Source organism: Perna viridis, chromosome 5, assembly GCF_037379345.1.
Source record: "Perna viridis isolate PV_CMFRI_1.1 ecotype Kerala chromosome 5, ASM3737934v1, whole genome shotgun sequence".
Lineage (NCBI taxonomy): Eukaryota > Metazoa > Mollusca > Bivalvia > Mytilida > Mytilidae > Perna > Perna viridis.
The window spans coordinates 5,282,590-5,305,118 of NC_142449.1; the positions used below are offsets into that span (position 1 = coordinate 5,282,590).

At 31.7% G+C, this 22,529-nt stretch overlaps 1 protein-coding gene across 4 annotated transcripts in view; it reads left to right on the forward strand.

The window, feature by feature from the left end:
- Nucleotides 1–1,061: 1,061 nt before the first annotated feature.
- LOC148615709 (tyrosine aminotransferase-like) overlaps nt 1,062–22,529 on the forward strand; it is a 31,258-nt gene continuing 9,790 nt past the window's right edge. The window contains exons 1-8 of one of the 4 annotated variants that reach the window (XM_088582221.1): nt 1,062–1,176; nt 7,290–7,356; nt 14,176–14,341; nt 15,503–15,607; nt 16,591–16,658; nt 17,570–17,728; nt 18,109–18,300; nt 21,930–22,012. In XM_088582221.1, coding sequence (XP_088438347.1) covers nt 14,194–14,341; nt 15,503–15,607; nt 16,591–16,658; nt 17,570–17,728; nt 18,109–18,300; nt 21,930–22,012 — 755 coding nt within the window. In that variant the 5' untranslated portion in view covers nt 1,062–1,176; nt 7,290–7,356; nt 14,176–14,193. Of the gene's footprint in view, nt 1,213–5,776; nt 5,796–5,856; nt 5,986–7,289; nt 7,357–14,175; nt 14,342–15,502; nt 15,608–16,590; nt 16,659–17,569; nt 17,729–18,108; nt 18,301–21,929; nt 22,013–22,529 lie in introns of those variants that run through there. The other 3 variants (XM_088582222.1, XM_088582225.1, XM_088582223.1) reach the window with 3 other exon arrangements.

Genomic DNA, 22,529 nt, shown 5'->3' on the forward strand with positions numbered 1-22,529 from the left:
AGCAACTCGGACTCCACTAAAAACTGGGAGCATAGACCAGGTGCACCGGTAGGGTGAGCGTCCTCTGCTTTTCTAGAAACATACTAACCCAAACGTGCACATATACTACTTACATTTATAACTACACTCCAATATTTGTATAATTATTCCAAAAATTTCATCCTGAAGTTGCTCAGCCCTCTGACTTAATAAGTACAATTTTCTGACTTAGTAATTGCGCCTTTCGGAATTTTGTTGATAGTGCAGGTTAGGGGCGGAAACTGAAATATATGTCAAGCGAAACAATGCAAAAAAATGAGGTAGATTTCAACAAACATGTTGTTCCCAAATTTTGGTAGTGTACGCCCGACAAATACTTTGTTAGATCCGCGCTCGTTGTATCATGGGTTTTGCGGGTCGCATCATAGGAACCGGATTTCACATTTATTGCTACTTTTTTAATTATCCATTGACATTTTGACATTAGAAAACCTTATTATCAGAGAATTCTTGGTGAGTTAAATTCGTGTTTCCCTTAGATTGACCAAGCACATCTTAGAGAAAGAAAACGCTTTTAGTTTCACCTGTAAACAACTTAATCGCATATTAAATTTTTAATTGATTAGATATTAAACTTTTTTGACAAAATGAACAATCGGATTTATCTGAATTAGTTTATATTGTACACATTTATAATCACGAAGCCAGTCAATATCCGGATGAATGGCCAATCCACCAAGAAAAAGCTATTAATCCGATCCGGTCAAATATCCTAAGCATAGTTGATTTGCCATTCAACATGTCCGGTCGAATTCCCATGCCATGGTCTTTCATAATAAATGGGTTGAGTTACTTGTATTTTTAAGGATGGGCCGAGTTGATATTTTGATATTTCATCAAGTATCAAATTTAATTATTTTTATCTCTTTTATGTTAGATTATCCATGCTATCTGTTTGTCTCGACAATGGTCCGAGTTGTCCTAGGCCGATGTTTTCGTTGGCCGAGGTGTCTCATATCTATCTTTTTTTTTTTTTTTTTTTTTTTTGTGGGAAACTGGTCCCAGTTGTTGAAATAGTAACAGTCAGACCTGCCCACAATTTCGACCAATTAAATCGCTAACTTTAACAAAAGGTGAAGGTTAGAGCTAAGGTGTTTATAGTGTTGGTAAACAACGGCGCAAAATTTTCCATGTTATGTAAGTAATGATTAATTTTACAGTTTATTACTTGTGGTAAGTTCTTATATCTTAATATTTTACTTGTTTATATGTAGGACACATGTCATTTTGCCTTAACTTGTCTCATAAATAGGGAACTTCACTCAAAGTCACCATGGCATGTGTGTTTGATGATCATGACCTTCAGTGACAGAGGAAAGTATCCATGAATGAGGATGGGTAATCACTTATTCTCCTAGTGAACCCCCATTTCTTGTTTTTGTCTGGCAAGTGACACATTTTGTCTATTTTTGTTCAAATAGACTTTTTTGATAAATGAATATTGTGGAGTTCTATTAGTTGTTAAATGTCTGTTGTTTAGGGCCATTCCTCCTTCTTTTTGGAAGTCATTTTAAATTTTGATTCATAAAGTGCATGTTGAGTATCATCTATTTTGACAAGTGCATTTGTTTTGTTTACTGTAAACTCGTTTGTCGTTTCACTTTTATCTTCATCTATTGATATATTATCATGTCAATTAACACGTACAAAAGTGTCTTGATCCTTTGTTTTACTTGTATCATCACTGTGATTGACAGTTTTAATATCCATTTCATCTTCAGATAATTTCTTTCTATCATTTGTTTTGTCTGAATTATTCACACAGTCAGTGCTTTCATAGATGTTATCGTATGTCTGTTTGCTAGAAATCAGAACAGTAAACACATCCTTATTTACATTCTTTTTTGTTATATTTATAGGATCATATACCGGTTTTATTTTCTTCAAATCTTTGCTGTTAGTGTCAGTTTTCTGCTCTTTGTTTTTCCTCGAATTTGAAGACAAGGTTGAGCGATCAGTCATAACACTATCGTTATCAGAACAAGTGCCTATATATCCTATTTGTATAATGTATAACCCATACCTATCACAGGGCCTTTAAGGAGCAAATAAATCAAGTACAATGATGTGATCAAGTAAATAATTACACATTACACAGTAGTATTCATGTATCATTAAATCATCATAAGCCTCAGTCAGAATCAGAGCCATTACGAAAAACATATAGATATCAAATAATAATAGTAGCAAGGCATGAACTGCAAGCGGAACAACAAAGAGGGACGCATATGTAAACTTGTCAGTGCATGCAACCTTTCCCCGAACTTTTCTATGAATATTTCACGAAGCAGGAAAAAATTAAAGGAATGCATTGAAAACAACTATATTTTCAATGACAAATATTAGTCATTATCTATTTATGTTTATTGATCCAGATGAGTAAATTTCTGATTTTCTTGCCATAAAACTTCTATTTGATGGCTGTTTCTGCTGAATACTGAACATATTCCAGTTCAGCTCATAGCTATAACTTGGAACCATCTTAAGAATGCTATCTTCCTGTTTATACACGTTGCTGTTGCGCTTTCTTTGTGCTCGCTATAACCCATACTCATACTACTCCTTGAATGTATGCAGTTAGATTCTCTTTTCAGAACATTTCTAGTTACACTGAAGAAAAACCTCGGAGGCTCTAGGCAGAAGAATCTGTCCAGAATTTTGACTGACAGATTGGATTCTAAAATTATAGTTATACTGGTTAAAATTTTTACCATTACTTTGCTTTGCGCCAAAATTCTTGACTGAGTTATTATTCATTTTTTCTTGTGATACATGTATCTAACCATTTTTTTTTAGGGCAAACTGGTGGATAGAACTACTTTGAGTCACATATGACTACAATTCTGGCAAATTTTTCAAGTAGAATTCTCCTTTCTGCATCCCAGGTTACTTTTTAGAGTGTCTGAAATGGCCGAGTAGTTTCAATTGACCCCATATTCTGACATTTTCATACTGTAAACATCTAATTTCCATGATGTACTTAATTCTGCTATTTTAACAATACTTGTATATACCGCTTATCAGTTTTTTGGAACCCAAAAATAATCTTGTCTGCTAAAGTAATATGTTTACAGTACCCCCTAATGATGGCTGTCTGTCAGTTTGTCCCTAACAAATATTTTCGTCACAGATTTCTTGACTTTTACTGGAGAGGATGATTAGATCAGTGTTTCCCCTTTCCAGCTTTCTAGGTCATCTACTTCATGTATTCTGAGCGACTTAGAATTTTTACATTTGGGGTACAATGAATTGGTTGCAGATTTCTCAGCACCCATTAGAATGATTGATTAGATTTTTAGTAAATGGCTTAAGCATGATGAGTTGTACTGTGTCTTCCCTTTCCGGCTTTCTAGGTCATCTACAATGTAATACCAGTTTTCCAAGAGACTTAGAAATTTTTTCAAAGGAATGATTAGATTTTAAGTATATGGCTTGAGCATGATAAATTGTATTGTGTCTCTGCTGTCCCACCTTCTAGATCATCTACTTACTGTTTTCCTAGCAACATAATTTTTTACATGTGAGCACCTATTTGAAGGATTGGTTAGATTTTTGGTATATGTCTTAAGCATGATGATTTATACTGTGTCTCCCCTTTTCAGTTTTCTAGGTCATCTATTGCATGTATTCTGAGCAACTAGTCTTTAGAATTTTCACATGTGCGATATTGGAAAATTTTTTATCACAGATTTCTCAGCACCCATTGGAAGGAATGATTATATGTTTGGTAGTGTAGTGATTAGATAAGCTTTTAAGATATTGCTATTTACAGATTACAGCTTTATATGACATATTATTACATGTATACAGATAGCAGTGTTTTATTAAATGTTCCCAGTGTATCAAATATCAGTAATTCACACTGTGAAATAAATAGGTAATTTCACTTTCGGACTTTCTGCCACCAAACATCACAACTTTGGTATTTGATGATGAAAATATCAATAAATTATGAAGAAAATCTATATAATAAATAGGATTATCAGTTGGTTATCGTGAATAACCAAAATATGATCACTTGTGCCAAAAACGCTCGAGGATTAAACTTGTGCGATCTAGCATTCTTCGGCAAGTGTGATATTTTGTTTTTCACTGTTTCCAATTGATTATCCTTTTATTTTTTTAATTTAAATAAAATTTCTGTTATTAGCAAGAAACCATGAAGCCACTGAGGACATTCACTCAACCTTAAACACTTCAAAGGTCACATGTACATAGCACTTTTGAATATATGAAGAATATATTTTGATAACATGCAATGACCCAACCAGGATAAAAATATCAGAATTTCATTGTCACTTTTATTCCCCCCTCCCCCATTTTTATTTCATTCTATTTTTTTTTTTTGGTTCTGTATCTAGCCTACAATTAAGATTTCTGTATGTATATCATTTTTTGGGAATGGGTATAAATTTAGTGAGCATCGCGCACATTTTTTCTAGTTTTAATTATAGTAAAAAAATTACCTTTGAAAGCTTTTTATCAAGAATTTTTCAGTAGACAGGATTGAAATCTTGCACTTTCTTCTTGAGCTGTATCTTGTGCAGCAGGAATTTCTGCATGTGTGGCAAATCATGAAAAGGGTCATATTATTAATTTATCATTGTTTACTTTATTTAGAAAGGACTTACAAACACAGAACAAGTTCAACTATATCATGTAATGATGAATACATAGTCATTTGGATTAAAAAGATTGAACAGTTATGAAAATCTACTTTAAAAGTCCTTATTTTTATACAGTTTCTTTGCCCTCTACTGGGAGAATGTGACTAAACTGAAGAAAAACAAATAATTTACTGATTAGAAAATTCAGCAGTCCTGGAAATCCTTTGCAAAAGCAGATAAACTGAATTTTACATTCATTTTTTAGAATTTGAAATTGGTCCATCTGGTTAACGATACGACTTAGATTTTTGGTATGAGAAATTCATTTTACACATTGTGGACCTTTTGAAAACAGAAAACCAAATATATTAAAATTTTGAAAAAACATGTTAAAAACCATTGATTCTTGCTTAGTTGTCATAGTATTTATATGCATATTCATTAATACAACCGCACTATAACAGCACAAGGCGTTTTAGAATAGCAATATGTACAAATGTACATGTAGCAACATTTAGGAAATTGGTTGTCTCATGAAAGTACCAAATTCAAGAGAACTTCTACAAATGATGTTCTGTGAAATTACACATCCATGTACATGTTTTCAGGAACATCAACTAGTGACCTTACTTGCTCATGGGATGAGTAATGAATTAGCTTTATTACTTTCATGTAACCTATTCTTTATTGGCAAAAGGGTTAACAAAGTCTTTTAATGGCTTAAGTTAGCTCACCATGACTATTGGTCAAAGTTCTACGTTGGAGAAATGAAAAAAAAACTGGATATTGCAAAGAAATGAATATTTTGTTTATTTAGGAGTATAAATACATCAGCAAGAGTTATGAATATTCCTTTTTGTTCCCTGCCTCAATGGGAAAGGGGACTTAGAATACTGGTGTCTGCGCTTTCATCAATCCAAACCTTGTATATACAATACCTCAGAGATCGCTGTATGGATTTTGTTCAAACTTTGTAGGGTGTGTAATCCCCATATGTAGTTGATCATATATAACCACCATTTTGATTCAGGAAATTTTACAGGAGTTATGGGACTTCGTTGATTTTTAACTTGGTTTACTTTAGGAACATGTTGTGGACGCAACTCCTCAGGAGCTGCTGAACAGATTTTGTTCCAACTGTGTAGTGTTGTAAGTCACCATATCTAGTTGATCGTATGTAACCAATATTTTGATTCAACAAATTTTACAGGAGTTATGGGACTTGGTTGATTTTTTTTTGGTTTACTATCAGAACACTTTGTGGACGCAACTCCTCAGAAACCACTGAATAGATTTTCCACGGATTGAATTTCATATTTTTTTCCACAAGCTAAATTTAGTAAGTACTGAAAATTTACACTCACTAAATTTGAAGTTTTTGGGGTTATTTTTGGACTTTTCATACATGACATATAGAATTCTACTAGCAAATTTTGGCAAGTGGAAATAATTTCTACTAGCAAAATTAAATTTCAACTTGCATTAAGAGTAATCAAGGGAACCAAGGTCATAGCGGTAATCAAAAGAATATAATCCAGGGACAAAGACCAGACATGGAAAACAGACACATACAACAAAGAACATAAAGTAACTAAAATCATACATACAAAGTAACAAAAGTAAATGAGCAACTCGGACTCCACTAAAAACTGGGAGCATGGACCAGGTGCACCGGTAGGGTAAGCGTCCTCTGCTTTTCTAGAAACACCTGCCGAGTTACTCATAAAAAGTCAAGTCCGGGGTAGACAAACGAGGAAAGCTAAACTATGCCCTGTTGAATAAATCAGTTTTCATGATGCTGATGGATACATCATAATGATCATTAATCAAGTATTTCCCCTTAAATTTTTGTTCAAAGTTTGTAGGATTGTTAGTGACCATTTAGTTAGTTTTAAATTTTACAGGAGATAGGGGCTCTTACATGTCACCCTTTTTTGCGGCTTGGTTCCATTAAGATTGACAGTTCTTTCAGCTTTTGGCTTATAATTAAAAAAAAAGGTATAAGATGGAAAGGGGTTACATTTCTGATATTATATAAAAAAAAATGTTGGTGTGCTTTTCATGGATAGAGCATCTTGTTATAGTACATTTAGACCTATCCCTTTAAAGTGTTGGTCTTGGTTGTGTATTTGTTCTGAGATCAAATTATTTTTTCTGTATGCTTCATGCTGACATACATTATGTACTGTTACATCAAATTAAATGATTGCTACTTGTACATCTTAATCCTACATGTACTACATTTAGATTTTGTTTGTACACCATTTAATCCTTTAAAACTTAAGAACTTCTTTGGTGCTAATACATAATCATGTTGTGTTTTATTGTAAATTGATGAACTTTTACAATATATTAATTATTTGTTTGGTTTCCATTATTTCATTGGTTTGACATTTCCTATTATGATAACTAATCTGTCTTTTCCAAGAAACAACAATAGAAACTTTCATTAACAATGAGTATTGTTTAAAATTATATATTAAATATTTGTAGGAGGTTAAAGGTGACAAGAAATTAACATGTCATCCTGTTTGTTACATAAAAGATCTTGTTAATTCTTTTGTTAATTACTTTAGTTACCATTAATATAAGGTAGTGAAGAATTGACGAAATATAAAATTTTCTGTTGTTTTTTTTTTTAAGAATTAGTGGTTATTCTTGGAAGAAGAAATCCTGTTGACCTCAGTACAGATATTCCTACTTAGCCTTTGTAAGTTATCTTAAGTAAACTTTTTACTACACTTCTTTCAAGACTAATTTTAATTTCTCCACTCTTCACAGTGGATACTTTGTGAGTGGTCACAATGCCTCCACCTAACACAGTTACCATGTAGTCACCATTTTATAACATGGTTGTAGTTTAATTTTTTTACATGATAAAATATATTTAATGATTTTTAAAGTTTAAAAGCATTTGAGATGTATACAACAAAGTGTTGGAATGAAGCAATTTTATCTCAGTTATCTTAGTGGGGACACAGTGGAGGAAAATGGTGACTCCACTGTGAAAATTGGAGAAATTAAATTTTTAGGTTGATGGTAGTGTACATGTACATTAAGGAAATGGCTATCCAAATATTAATGTGCATATTTGAATGTGAGAACAAAGCCAGATTCTCTATGCTTTAAACTAATTTGTATCAACTCTTTATTTGAGATTTTATTCAATTGTTTATTGCTTAGGGAACGAAATATACATATCGTAGTGGAGGTTTCAAGAACATGTCAGCTTTCTTTGGCATATTAACTGTCTATGCAGAACTTTTTCTTTACTGTTGGCCAATACAAGTTGAAATTGGCTTTTCTAAAAATTAGAACCAGATGTGTGGAGTGGTTTTTGTAGATTATGGTACAGTTAAACCTTATTTGGTCCAGTATTCATAGAAATTTCAATGGATCAACTTCTATTCAATTGAAGGATGTTTTGCACATTCATGTGTGTTGTAAGTTTTTACTTGGTACACACATGAATGTTATAGTTATAAGACCATGTATTTTACAAGTAAAATACCTACATGTAGTTAGCTGACTAGCTAGCAAAGTAATTATACCTCAGTAAACAAAGTTTTGGGAATTATAGGTTTCAATCTGTGTGTTTGTTCCTCCCTCTGTTCGAACTATTCTCTAAGCAGTTAGCAGCATTACTATGAAACTTTGTGGAATGTAATGTAATCACATGGAGATATGCATACTGTTGGGAATTTATGTTGAACAAAAGATGTAGAAATGATGGCTGCTGAACTTACATGTAAGCACTTTTTCAGCACAACTTGGTCTCATGTGTTGACTGCAATTTCTCCAGGCAACTTTCAGGATTGTTATAAAACTTAATTTGGTGTTATATTACTGACATTATTATATTGTCAGAAATTAATCATATTCTGTGGTTGTGTTGTCAGCAAAAAGTAACTGATTGCTGTTATTAAATTGGTGTTTTCAAAATGGGTGCAAATTGTGCATCAAAAGTGCCTTGTTTATCTCCCATAAAAAATTGTGTTCAGTATGATTTGTATGCCCATAAATATGGTAGTCAACTCTTCTCTAGGAAGAGTTTGTTTCACAAATTCTTGAAATAGTGTCCTAATAGCTTAAACCCATGCCAGTTGCAGTCTTTAGAGTTTTCAAACAGTTTGGTATTTACAAACAAACATTAAAGTACAATGTAAACAAAAAAAAGCAAACTGTAGAAAAGGTGTCAGTGATTATTTTTATTTAGTTACTATTGAATGTCCTTTACTAGTTGTAAGACTGAACTGTCTCAATATGATTGGTGCTTGAAAAAACATATTAGGCCATAAAAAATGATATCTGCTTATGGTTTCCCAATCAACCTCATTATTATCCCAACATTAAGTCAATTTATCTGCAGCCTGAAAGTGAAAAAAAATTTATAATCAGTAATATCCTTCAATGAATGAAAGTACATTGCAGCTTAGACATTCAAACATTTGAGTAGACTAGACATTGTCAAAGTGTTATTGGTCTCCATTGGTAAACAGAAAGTCAACTTACCACTGAAATCTAGTAAATGTTGTCATATGGAGAGTAATGTTTTTATGACAGTGATTCCTAATGGTCTAAAAATAAACAGTGAGGTATAGGAGCAGTACCTCAGGAGAGTGGACCATAAAATTGTATTCCAAGACAATTTGTTGAAGTAAAAGTGAAAAAAATTTTGCCACCATTAAGTGGTAGGGTATCACTCAATGTCCAATTTTTATATTCATTGTTAGTAAAATTAAAGTTATGATTTGTTTACATGCTTCTTCTCACTAAGCTGTTTAAATTAAGAAAACTAAGAATTTAAAGACATCAATTTTACAATTATTTTTCAATGTGCCTCATTTCTTCAACAGTGATATGGTTTTGCCCAGGATATAGGATAAATTTGCCAAGGAATTGATCCATGCTAATTCCCCACAAGATGTTGCACATTCACATCATTTCAACAATGAGAAATATATAGTCAAAACATATGGATCTTCGTAACTGTCAATAGTTCAGATTTTACATATTGTAGGAGTGCATATGATTTAAGTAACATCTGGAAAATTTATAATAAATAAGATCCTCAATTATATTTTACCTACCATTAAATATCTGGGGTTTTTTTTCACAACATTCTCTTTTATTAATAAATTATGTGAGATTATTTCATACAGATATTTCATGTATTAAACCTTATCCAGGACTTTGACTATACATTGTATTATTTTGGACATTATTCAATTTATTTCGGTAAAATTTGAAACCTATTGAAGAGAAACAGCCTTATTTTGGAGGAAATATAAGGCAAACAATATCATAGTTGACTTATGTCACTGTATTTTTATTGGCTATTGTTTTGTTACGGTCCTACCCTCCTGCCTGACTAATTGGATTCTGCTTCCTGTTTTTTATTGGTAAATGGTAAAATTATAACTTTATATTGCCATACCAACTCACGGGTAAGGGGAAGGTTTATGTATGCTATAGGAAAAATGCTATGTTATTGTCCTTACTATGACCCTCATGCATGTAGAATAGATCTAGGTCATATTCACCATATCATAAACCCATTGATCATGGTGATTGATTTATTATTGAGTATTATTGATTATTTATTACATAGAACTTATAATTCATGTTAATGACAAGATATTTATTATTTTTTTATGGACAGATCCTATATCTTTGTATCTCACCAAGTTAATGTTCCTTTCCTTTTTAGACTGCACAGGTTTGTTCTAGTCAATGAGCAAACATAATGAGATGACAAATACAAAGCATTAAATTACTAGGATTATCTTTTTCCTATTGTTAATTTTTGATAAGGTAAAGGGCAAAACAACAACATTTTAATTAAGACCTTATAGAATAATTTATCACCTTGAAAAAAGCTATTTATGAACCAATAATGTTGTGTAATTGTTGTATCAGAATAACAAAAGTATAGAATTGCTGGTTTATTGTGACAGGATAGGGTCAAATTCAATTTAATCAGTTTCTGGACAGAACTTATTTTACTTGTAAACCTAAAGTGCTTTGTTAGGATGTTGTTGAGTACATGTCTATTTTTGTTAACATGCTTTATCAAGGTTAAAGGTTAATGATGTCAGTAAACAGGATATAGTTGTCTGATCTTTTATGATTCTGATCAACTTTTTCTTGGAATTCCTGGACAAGATCCTGTGTATGGAATACTGTGAAAGTACTTTAAGGCACGAACCATTTTCTTATGGTGGGGTGGGGGGGGGGGTGCCTTGGATTTCTTAATTTCAAAATATTTTTTTTTTCAGACCAAAATAAAATTGGATTTTTTTTTTACCCTTTCAGCAAATATTTTTTTTTTTTTTTAATTTCCTGAAATGTATGCTATTTGATCTCTGCAAGAGCAATATCCCAGCGTATGCTTATAGGAAAAATGCATATTATAAAGCACATGGTTCAAGGTGATATTTTATTACGGTAATATAAAACATAATTTTGTCTATAGCCTTTTCTTGGTTTTGGTGAGCATAGTTTCTGTAGGCCAGTTCCTGCACTATGGTACTCCCTTAGACCATCATAGAGATACATGTACCAAGATCCTTGAATTTTCATGTTGCAATTAAAATGTCCTCCATTTCCGTATGTTATCACAAGCAAGGAATACCTGAAAAAATCATACGTAAATACATACTCAAACATCTTTTTGCATTATTTTTGTTTTGTTTCAGAGAATATCAGGTTTGAACAGTGACAACAAATGATCCCTAGAGATTTTTTGTGTCAATAATAATAGTTCTATAATGCAAATTACACCATAATATATGTATACATGAATGAGTATAAAGTGATATTAATAAAACATAGGTAAAAGCTACGTGACAATCATCTTAGCTAAACTTAACTTTTTAAGATAATAAAGCTGAACATATAATTATGAAGAAAAAATCACTGAAAGGTCTGGCGTTTCAGTTAGAGAAATGGGGATTGTAAGAAAAACACAAAAAAAACAAGAAAAAAGTAGAGAAGAGGAAAGCTCGAGCAGTTTTAAAATGTGGTAGATCAGAAAAACAAAACAAAGTTCAAACAGACAATATTTCCCGCTTTCTAGTAAAAAAACCAACAGATAAAGAAAATGTTAAAAAAAATGTTTATGTTCCGCCATTGTCTCGCATTGCTTGGAAGACTATGTTTTAGACATTTACAATATTTTCCTTCATTTCTAATCAAAATCACATGTTGTGATCTACTTTTTTGTTTTTTCTTTTGAAATATTAAAGTGTTATGTATTTCTTTCAGTTTTGTGTTCAGTTCATTTCCAATCATTAAATCTATGATACAATAATTCAGTATATTACAAAGGCTATGTGCAAAAAAAAAAAAATAGAAAATAATCAAGAGATTACAAATCCAAGGTATAAAAAAAATGGAAATTGGGAATATGTCAAGGAGACAACCACTCAACCAGGAATGGAAAATCAACAGCCTAAGACGACCTATATATCTTCAATAAACGGTAGCCTGCAAATTAGATAAAGCAACCAACATGCATATACACAAATGCATATAAAGCACACAAAAAACTAAAATCAACAAAGAACTAAAAAACATGAGTAACATGGATCCCTATAAAATAAACTAAAAAAAGTTAACGCATGGTAAATTTATTAACTGTAATTAATGCACTGAACACACTTCTTCTTCTTCATCTTCTTTTTCATTTTCTTCTTCCTCCTCTTCTTTTTATTCAGATTTTTCAAAACATTTTATTTTTTTGTTTTGAAAATTCTGAATTATTTTATTTTTTTCAGCTCTTTTCAAAATATTTTTATTTTTTTTAATCAAAATTGAATTAATATTTTTTTTGAAAAAAATCCCAGACATATCATTGCCACCTTTTAATGTTAAATGAAATTTTAAATTCTATTAAAGTCTGTTTGAGTTCTAAATTCAGACACTCAGAGATTTATTTTCAAAATTTTAACTCAATTATTAAATGAGTTTGCCATAAGGCTTATTGTTAAAAAAATTACTGGATAATGTGACCCTCAGCTGATGCAAATAAAAATAAGCCACAACAAAGCTATATAACTTTTTAAATATAATTACAGAATCAAAACCTGTTTTCTTTATGTGAGCCTATCTTTTTCTAATTTCCTTTATAACATTTTTATGCAAAAGAAAATTGGAAAAATTAAGATCATGACAACATGTATATAAAAATATTGCATTGTTCAGAATTTATTATTATAAAATAAAATATGTTAACATTTCAGTAATAAGGAAACAATGACCTCTGATCACTTAAAGACATCACTTGCTTTCCATGCTTTCTATGAGTGAATTCTGGGATGATGAAATGCTTTTCTGTTAAGCAGTGTGGGTATAGATAAATAATCCAGTAAACTGTGTTGTGTTTGTTTTGTAGTCAATCCATCGTTTGGATTTTGTATTCAAATTTGAAGAAAAAATTAGTGAAATTCAAGTGGCCATTTTTCCATTTTTGATTCACTTAAACATGTTTTTGAAAGGATAAAAAAAAGCCCCCCCCCCCACTAGTATTTTAAAAGAAAATAGGGAAATTATTCTACACATTTTGAACTATTTTAAAGCAGAATCTAACAGAGGTGCTGCTTTTAATTTTTTTATGATTATGTCAAAAGAACACATCATTGCTCCTGGGTTAAGATGAATCCAACTGCAACCTACAAATGGCAAACATTGAATTTGACAAAAATAGGAAGTTCCCTATGGGCAGAGGGCAAGGTTTTGTTGTCTCATATGCAGGATATAAAGAAGTGTTCTTGAACCAGTTTTTAAGGAAATTAGGGCTAACAGACATGATTATCACACTGAGATGAACTCAATAATATTTGAAACATGGATTAATGAAAAATTGATTCCAAATTATCTCCATAAAGTCTTATTGTTATGGACAATTTATCATATTGCCAACCTTGCATTTACAAAAGAAACCCTTTTATGTGGTATCACTTTAGGGGTGTGGTTGTTTAATGTAAATGGACTTGAGGTAGAGGAATATTAGACTCTTATCTATAAATTTATGAAGAAAAAATGATGATAGAAAATCCTCATATCTGTGTATCTGTGGTTTTAGATGTCACAAATAAAATCCAGAAATCATTAAAAAATATATTATCTTCATCTTTGTTTGTTTGTTTGTTTTTTTTTTCAATTCTACCTTAGAACCTTTCTCGTTGGGTATTGCAAAACTTCATGAAAAATGATTAGTGGTGGATCAACATTCAACACCACTTTGTATCTGGCAAGTAGGATACTGTTTTAAAAGTGCTTTTTCGCAAATTTCATATTTTATTTATTTTCAGAAAGTACCAGTAGGAACAAATCTGGCAAATTTACCATGTAGCATGATTTGATACTTTGACATTCACCTAAAATAATATGAAAAAAAGTTCAACAAGAGCAGCTAGTCAGCTGACATTTTTAGGAGTTACATATATATAGGTTCAGGTAAATTGTAGACATAGTCCTCAGGTATATAGTACATGAAGACTTACGATATTGTTATTCCTTACTTTAGAATACTATACTGACAGAAATGGAACCTTCAGTAAAACGTCTAAAGAACTGGCATCCAGTACCAATATCTGAGATGGCACAAAATGCATTCAATCCTATCAGGAGTATAGTTGATGGAATGAAGATTACACCACATCCAAAGAAACAGATGATTGCTTTATCTATAGGTAAGCTTAATTTAATGGCACAAATCGAATGACAAAATTCCTGATAGAAATGTACACTGGCTTCAATTTATTGATTTAAGCTGAACAATGTTACAGCTTGTACACCATGAAATAATAAAATACTTTAAAGAATGCAATACATTTCAATTTTATTTAATTTTTTATAAACACAAATAAAATTCCTTCCATATATATATATATATATATATATTGCATCATGATCTTAGGTAAACATTAGATAGATGTTTGACAACCAGTTACATGTAACAATTATGTTTACGAAGTATTTACATGTTCAATTTTGATGGACAGTTCCAGGTTTTCTATATATCAAGGATTGGAATCTCACGCAATTTTACATAGCCTGATAATAAATATGTTGTGTGAGGCGATGTACAGCAAAACTACCCATGATGCATTTCATTGATGCTGAGTTTGCCCTGTTTTTATTTGACCAACTGTTGATATTAAATATGGCGGCTGGAGTCATTCCCCCGAGAAAGGTATTCCCTCCAAAATTGAAATTCCAACTCCTTCAAAATCCGAACGATCATCTTAAAATTTGTTTTTAACAAACAAAAAATGGTCTGAGTGTTTATATAAGGATGTTTATAGCTATAGCTTTCCCTGCTTTTGTGATATCAATGTTTTATATGACCTAATTTTGACTTCAATAGCAGTATAGGTGGCAAGTAGCTGTGTCGAGTATTCCGAAATCTTGCCACGTGAGATATTGCAATAAATTACAAGATGCGAATCCTTCTGTATTTAACTCCTTGGTCAGATCAATTTGTGCCATTTACCTTTAAGCAGACTAAGTTTGTCAATGATTGTTGAAGATAGTCAAGTTTTAAATACTTCAACACAAGTTAGTTAGGAGAACCTTACTTCTAAGTACGGTTGCTCAAAACATGGAATGGATAGGAATTTGAAATTTAGGTTGAATGCTGGGTATCATTTACAATGTTATTTTGTGAAATATTCAACATATATGTAAAAACTGGATTTTTATATTGTTTACATTTTAGCATTGCATTTTTTAACCATACAAAAAAGCATTGGTAAACTATTTTTCACTTGTGGCCATATTTTTTTTTATTTTGTAGTATTTTTCACATTAGCAACTTTGAAATCTTTCTGTCTTTGATTTTTTTACTACAGGTGATCCAACAGTATTTGGTAACCTCCCATGTCCAGAAGAAATGGATGATGCAATTATTGATAAAATTCGATCTCACAAATATAACGGATACAATCCCTCTATTGGTAAGGTTGTGCCCCTCTATAGGTGAGGATGTGCCTCTTTATAGGTAAGACTGTGCCCCTCTATAGATAAGGTTATGCCCCTCTATAGGTAAGATTGTGTCCCTCTAAAGGTAAGGTTGTGCCCCTTTACAGATAAGGTTGTGTCCCTTTATAGATATAATTCTCCCCTTTATAGTGAAGGTTGTGTCCCTCTGTAGGTAAGGTTGTGCCCCTTTATAGGTAAGGTTGTGTCCCTCTAAAGGTATGGTTGTGCCCCTCTATATGTAAGGTTGTGCCCCTTTATAGGTAAGGTTGTGTCCTTTATAAATGTCTGCTCTCAAACAGTACCTTTAGGCTTTCTAGGAAATCTGTTTCTAGTTTTGATTTGTCGTAGCTTAATTGCCAAAATAAGAAATCATTTCACCCCATATCTCTTGTTTTTTTTTTAAATATATGTATTTTTTTCCTCGGAACTCAGGTATATCTACCACCAATCAAAAACTGCTCAGTTATGGTCTCAGTGCTTTGAAGCAACACATTTATATTGAGATGTTTCAATCATTTAAGAAATAGATCTAGAACATCCTTGGTTTTATTAACTTCCTTTGTTGATCGAATCAACATTCGTTAGATATGAACAAACAAATTAAATATAACTGAAATTTTGTGAATAAGTTGAAATGTTAACATTCCTCTTGTTGTTCATCAAAGTAAATATACTCATAAAATGTTAACTAGAAATGTATATGTCATTATTTACATGTAAAATTAGTACATCAAAGTATTTGCTTGCACATAAAAAATTGCCAAGGGTCGTGACACCAATTTATCACTACTGTTTATCTACATGCATCATAGTTTTAATAGCATTTTGGTTGGCTGAACCTTTCTTTCTTTCTGTATATCTAGGGCCTTACATTTTGGTTGGCTGAACCTTTCTTTCTTTCTGTATATCTAGGGGCCTTACTCCAACCTTTTTCTGACATGTCAAGTAATTATTTCAGGGTATGAAGAATCCAGAAAGGCTGTAGCTGACTATACATCTGTACCCAGTGCACCAGTTACTGCTAATGTAAGTACAGTATACACTGTAACTTACAGACTTGATCTAATTTAAAGAGGAAGTCCACATTTTCAAATCCAGAATACTGTTCTTTTTTTTACCGTACGTTTACTTCCAATTTTAACAATTTCAGCTTCTTTGGTTTGCTCCATAAAACCATATCTAAACGAAGTAGCTTTCTTTTCTTCATTGCAGTTCCATCTTTCATTGTTGTAGATTTTTTCATTCAGGGGATCTGAAGCAGTGTCATTGTATTGGTTCAAATTCATTTTGAGGGCTGAATAACCTAGAACTACCTAGAAACTACTCCATCAATTTTTACAAATTTCTGGTCTAATTCATATCCTGTGTTAAACATTTTGTTAACTCCAAACATACAGCTGTATCAGGCTTAATTGGTGTCTCCATACTTGCACCCACTCTGTTGTGGCATCAGGCTGTACCCTGCATTTTATCTGAGTATCAAATACCAATATGATACTCAACTAATCAGTCTCCTGTAGGTGATTTTGTTGGACTGAATCTTGATCATAAGACCCTGTGTAGTGACTTAAATGAATGTATAGACATTACATTCTTATCATCTCACGTTTGTATTTTTACAGAATGTACAGTTTGTACTAATATTTGGTTTGTTTTGTTTTTGATGTTTTTTTCAAAAGGCAGGTATCAAGATTGATGAATGAGTTTTTTGTTGATGGTCCACTCTACATAATCATGTATAGGAGTAAACATGTTGACAATCTCATTATATATAGGTGAATTTATGTATAATTGTAACAAGTATTTTAGTATTATTTCCTTACCTAGTTGAAACTTTCAGAGAGTAACGTAGTAGAGAAGAACCAATAATTTTGGTTTATCCAAAACATGTGTACAACCATTCTATTTTCATTTTCTGATTACCACATATATTTTAGGATGTAATACTGACAAATGGATGTTCCAGTGCCTTAGACATGTGCATTTCAGTATTAGCCAGTCAAGGACAGAATATACTTATCCCAAAACCTGGATTTTCTATTTATAAGACTCTTGCAGAATCTCTTGGTATCAAAGTCAAACACTATGAACTCTTGGTGTGTGTAAGGTGTTTTATGCATATTTTTGTACTTCTCATACCAATTCTTTGAAGTTACAATTTTAAAAGAGCTGTTGATAATTTATTTGGGAGTTGTACAGACACCTTATAAAGCTTGACTCCACAAATCAGTAACTGCTATAATATACAATAGTCAATGTACACAGAAATATAGAGACAAAGACTCTTGTACGCAAATGGATCCATCCAATGCCAGATACATGTGAGTTGTCCAGAATTTTATTTGCCATATAACCTGACACTTTTCTTTAAGTTCATCCACTTCAATTAGAAAAGCAAGCGACTAAACTCTACTAGTTTTTTTTTAAACTTTACAAGAGAATTTAAATATTGTACATATGCCAGTATTTTTTTTAGCCTGACTTATCTTGGGAGATAGATTTGAAGCATTTAGAATCTCAGATTGATGATAAAACAGCTGCTGTGATTGTAAATAGTCCTTCCAATCCCTGTGGTTCTGTCTATAGCAGGCAACATATAGAAGATATACTGGAGGTCTTAGAGAGAAACAGACTACCAGTTATTGCTGATGAAATATACGAACATTTTGTAAGTGTACAAATTAGGAAAGAATGACCTCTTGACAACAAACTATATCCTTTATTCAATTATATTGAGAAAAACATACACTGAAATGAGTGCTTAGGCACCACATTGAAAATACAAGTGAAATGTAGGTATCTTATGACAGAAGAATTTCACAGAACAATTTCATTTGTTTTTTTGCACTAACAAAAACAAAACATCCGGAATGCTACTCTTTCAACATTCCATTCCTCAATACTCACACCTCTTACTTCTGAGTGCTGTATTGCAAACCGCAAGTTCCAGCATACTTCGACATCGGCAGAATTATTCTAAAAAATTTCCCTTTCAAAGCTTATTACACCATTTCTTTCCTTCACATGTGAGAAGGTTATCAAATTAAAGAAAAATGTATACCTGACCTGAGTAGAAAATCCAGCAATTGTAGAAATCATTTGCAAAAGCAGTTAAAATGAATTTCACATTGGTCTTTTTGAATTAATACATCTGGTTAATTTAATTGGTACATATCTGGTTAATTGAATTGGTACATCTGGTTAACAATTATGCTACAAAATAACCACTAAACTTTGTTTGTCTAAAATATTTTGTATTATGGAAAAATAATGACCTTATTCAAAATGGCTTATCATTTTGACAACTGTCACCTTAAAAATGTTTTCTTTGGATTTAACAAGATTCATATTGTTTTATTACTTGATCGCTGGTAGGTTAAACTTCCCTCATGTAAATTAAAGACACTTGTTAAGCATGTCTAATGCTTGAGGTTAAAATGGCACCAAGTGAGAAATATTATGTCAGGCAACCTCTAGCATTGCCGGAGCACTGAAATGCCAGACTTAAGTTAAGAGATTAAATTATTCATGACCGATTCATAAGGTATTTAAAGGTTTAAGAAAGTTTACACCTTAAATTCTTAGTATAACGAGAATAAGTAGGTGTAGATGTCAAAGAGACGACAACCCCACCAGGATGAAAATGTCCGCCGAAGGCCACCCATTGGTGTTCAGTGAACAACGAGGAAACCCTCATACCACAGGACAGGCTGCAGCTGACCCCAAAACATCATTATACACAGGTACAGCAAAAGAGTTGCCCCTATATATTTAAGTAATATAAAAATAAACTGAAGGTGAAAATGAAACAAAACATACAGAGGCCAGAAATTCTTGACTTGGGACAGGTGCAAAAAAATGTGGCATGGTTTAAGTACTTTGGCGTTATCAGAACCCTCCCCCTTTAAAATCTGTCCAATGTTGAAAAATATTACACAATTAAACACACCTAAAAATCAGTTCAGAAAGGTCTGAGTCCCTTGTTACAATGGAAATAAAGAAACTGAATATAAATTACACAAATGTACAAACTAAGTACTACTAGTGTAATAGGTATTGTAAATACCAAGATATCAGATTCTATATGTTTATACTTCATTAGATGTTTGAAGGTTCAATCCTGCAATTACATAATATATATTTTAATATCACATAAGACAATACACAAAGACAAATAGACATGTCACACACAGAAAACTAATGAGTCCCTGTATTACAATAATTAAACACACAGCTTAGCCATTCTACTCAAAATAATGTATCATACCAAATATAACGAGTAACTCTAATATGCACTCTCGGTATACCAAATATCAAATATGGAAACTAGAAAGCTAAATAGCTTTACTCTCAATACAAAAATATACGAAAGTTACAAGACAAACACAAAACACTCAATTATCTGTCTATGGGATGAGGTTTCCCATCTATACATCAAAACTACATACTACTAGTATAATATTAATGTACCATATCCTAAAAATATAAAGTATAAGCATATGTGTACTTTCCATGAATAATACTAGATTTATTTCAAAACTGGCTAAACTGTCAAAAGTAAAGAAAATAGTAACAAAATGTAAAAATAAACTAAAATGCAGAGTAGACTCAATATGCTAAATAAACAAACTAAATATCAAAAAGTACTAGCTCAAAATATAAGATTACATTGAAAGTATCATTGCTATCAAAATAATTACTGATCTACTATTTCTTCAAAATACTCAAAAATACTAATCTCGCATATAAACACTCGATAGTAAAGAAATGAAAGTAAAGAAAAGATAAAAGTAAATAATAGCTACCTCAAAATCAATCTCAGAAATCCCAAATCAAATATTCATTCACTTGTACAATATACCAATATGACCACTACAAAGACAAAAACTCAACTCGAAATATGTAAAATCAGTCCCAGTTCTTCCCATGGGGGTTGAGAATCGTTGTACATCATAAGTCATACAATAAGGACACAACCAACGTCATGCCAAAAATAGCTTTTAAATATAGTGTTTTGATTTCTATGTGAAAATCCTATGAGCAAATCAATGTTCATACCAAAGAAATGCTATCCTTAATGATTTTATAACAATATCATAACAGTATCCCTTACAAATGAGCCTATTCAATGGTTTAGGTAACTTATTGAGTGAGTATCAAGCTTTCCATGCTTTTTGTAGAATAGTACCGTTAAAACAAAGGGTGAGATATACCCACACATATTAATCTTAACATTTCTTAAACAAGCAAATGACTCTTCCTCAGCTTGAAGAGCTCTACAAAGGTCTCCATTGGGTTAAAGATGTACTTGTTAGAGTTATTGCCCATGAAAGGCAAATAATGATGTTTTTGCAGTTTTTAAGCCATTATCTTGAAATTTATGGTAGATAGAAAAATAACTTCTGTTGATGAAATAATCTTTACAATAAGACTAACAAAAGCCTACAAATGAAAGTTGTAGGATGTTTCCTTTTAGAGTTATTGCCCTTGAAAGTTAAAAAAAATATGCTTTCAGCAGTTTTAAGCATACATCTTGAAAACAAATAAAAGAAAGGAAAAAAATTTCAGTTGATGAAAAGATGTGCAAGAAAAACTCCTTGTTAGAGTTGTTGCCCTTGAAAGTTAAAAAAATTGCTTTCAGGAGTTTTAAGCATACATCTTGAAAACAAATAAAAGAAAGAAAAAAAATTCAATTGATGGAAAGATGTGTAAGACAACACCTTGTTAGAGTTGTTGCCCTTGAAAAGCAAAAAGTGAACCAGTTCAGTGATGTAGGCTTTTGGGAGCCTCTGGAATTAATATTTGACATTAAATTAATGAATTTGTGATAGAAACGTGGAATAATTATATGCTTCAAAACCTAACAATATAATGATGCCAATAGGTGACTTGTTCTTTACAAGTTGAAGTAGACTCCACTAAGTTTGCTGCAAGTGCTATGGGAGAAAGTAACATGATTCAGCTATTGTTTTCTTTCATTTTATAAATATAGGAATTCATTTATAATTTCATTAATTCTAAAATTCATCTTTTCTGATGACTTTAATCTACTTCTTGAAATGTCAACAAGAAAAAATGACAGTTTGTTATAGTGCAACATTTTCTGGATAAATGATTATTCTTGAATTAAAAGTTTTATACTTTAGAACAGTGGTGACATATTTTTTGTTATTGTTATTTTTGTGTGTAATAATAGCCAGTACATGTACCAATTTAAACAAAACTTATAATCATTTCTATACTGGCCTAATGTTTAGTCTCTGTCTACTATCTTTAATTTATATTTAAAATTTACAGGTCTTCTCTGACTTCAAGTACCATTCCATAGCATCTGTATCTAAAACAGTACCAGTTCTATCCTGCAGTGGTCTTACTAAAAGGTAAGATTTAATCTATTCTTTGTCTGATACGTTAAAAACTTGAAAGGTAATATACTATTTTATACTGCCCTTGTTGGTGTTTGTAGTTTGTCTACAAGAAAATGGAAAGGTAACCAGAAGATTTGCCAAAGGATGATTTAACTTTTCAAATATAGTAACACACATTGTATGGCTATATTATATATGATTAGAAACATGTAATTCCCTCTAGGGAATTTCCATGGGAGTTTCTTGCCAAAGATAGACCACACCATGTGACTTAATTATCAATAGTCGACACAAAAACGGGAAAAGATCATGTGACCAATTCTTTAACGAACCAGATCAAAGATGTTAATATGGATAGTATTGACCTATGTTTAAGGTAACCAGTCCTATTCATTGACCAAATCATACTCCTGTAAGAAAGTTTGTGTAATTCTAAGCATAATCTATGTCATACAAACAGCAAAACTAATATCGTGAAGAAATTTTACTTGGAATCATATATTCATTCTTTTTAATGAAAACAAGGTAT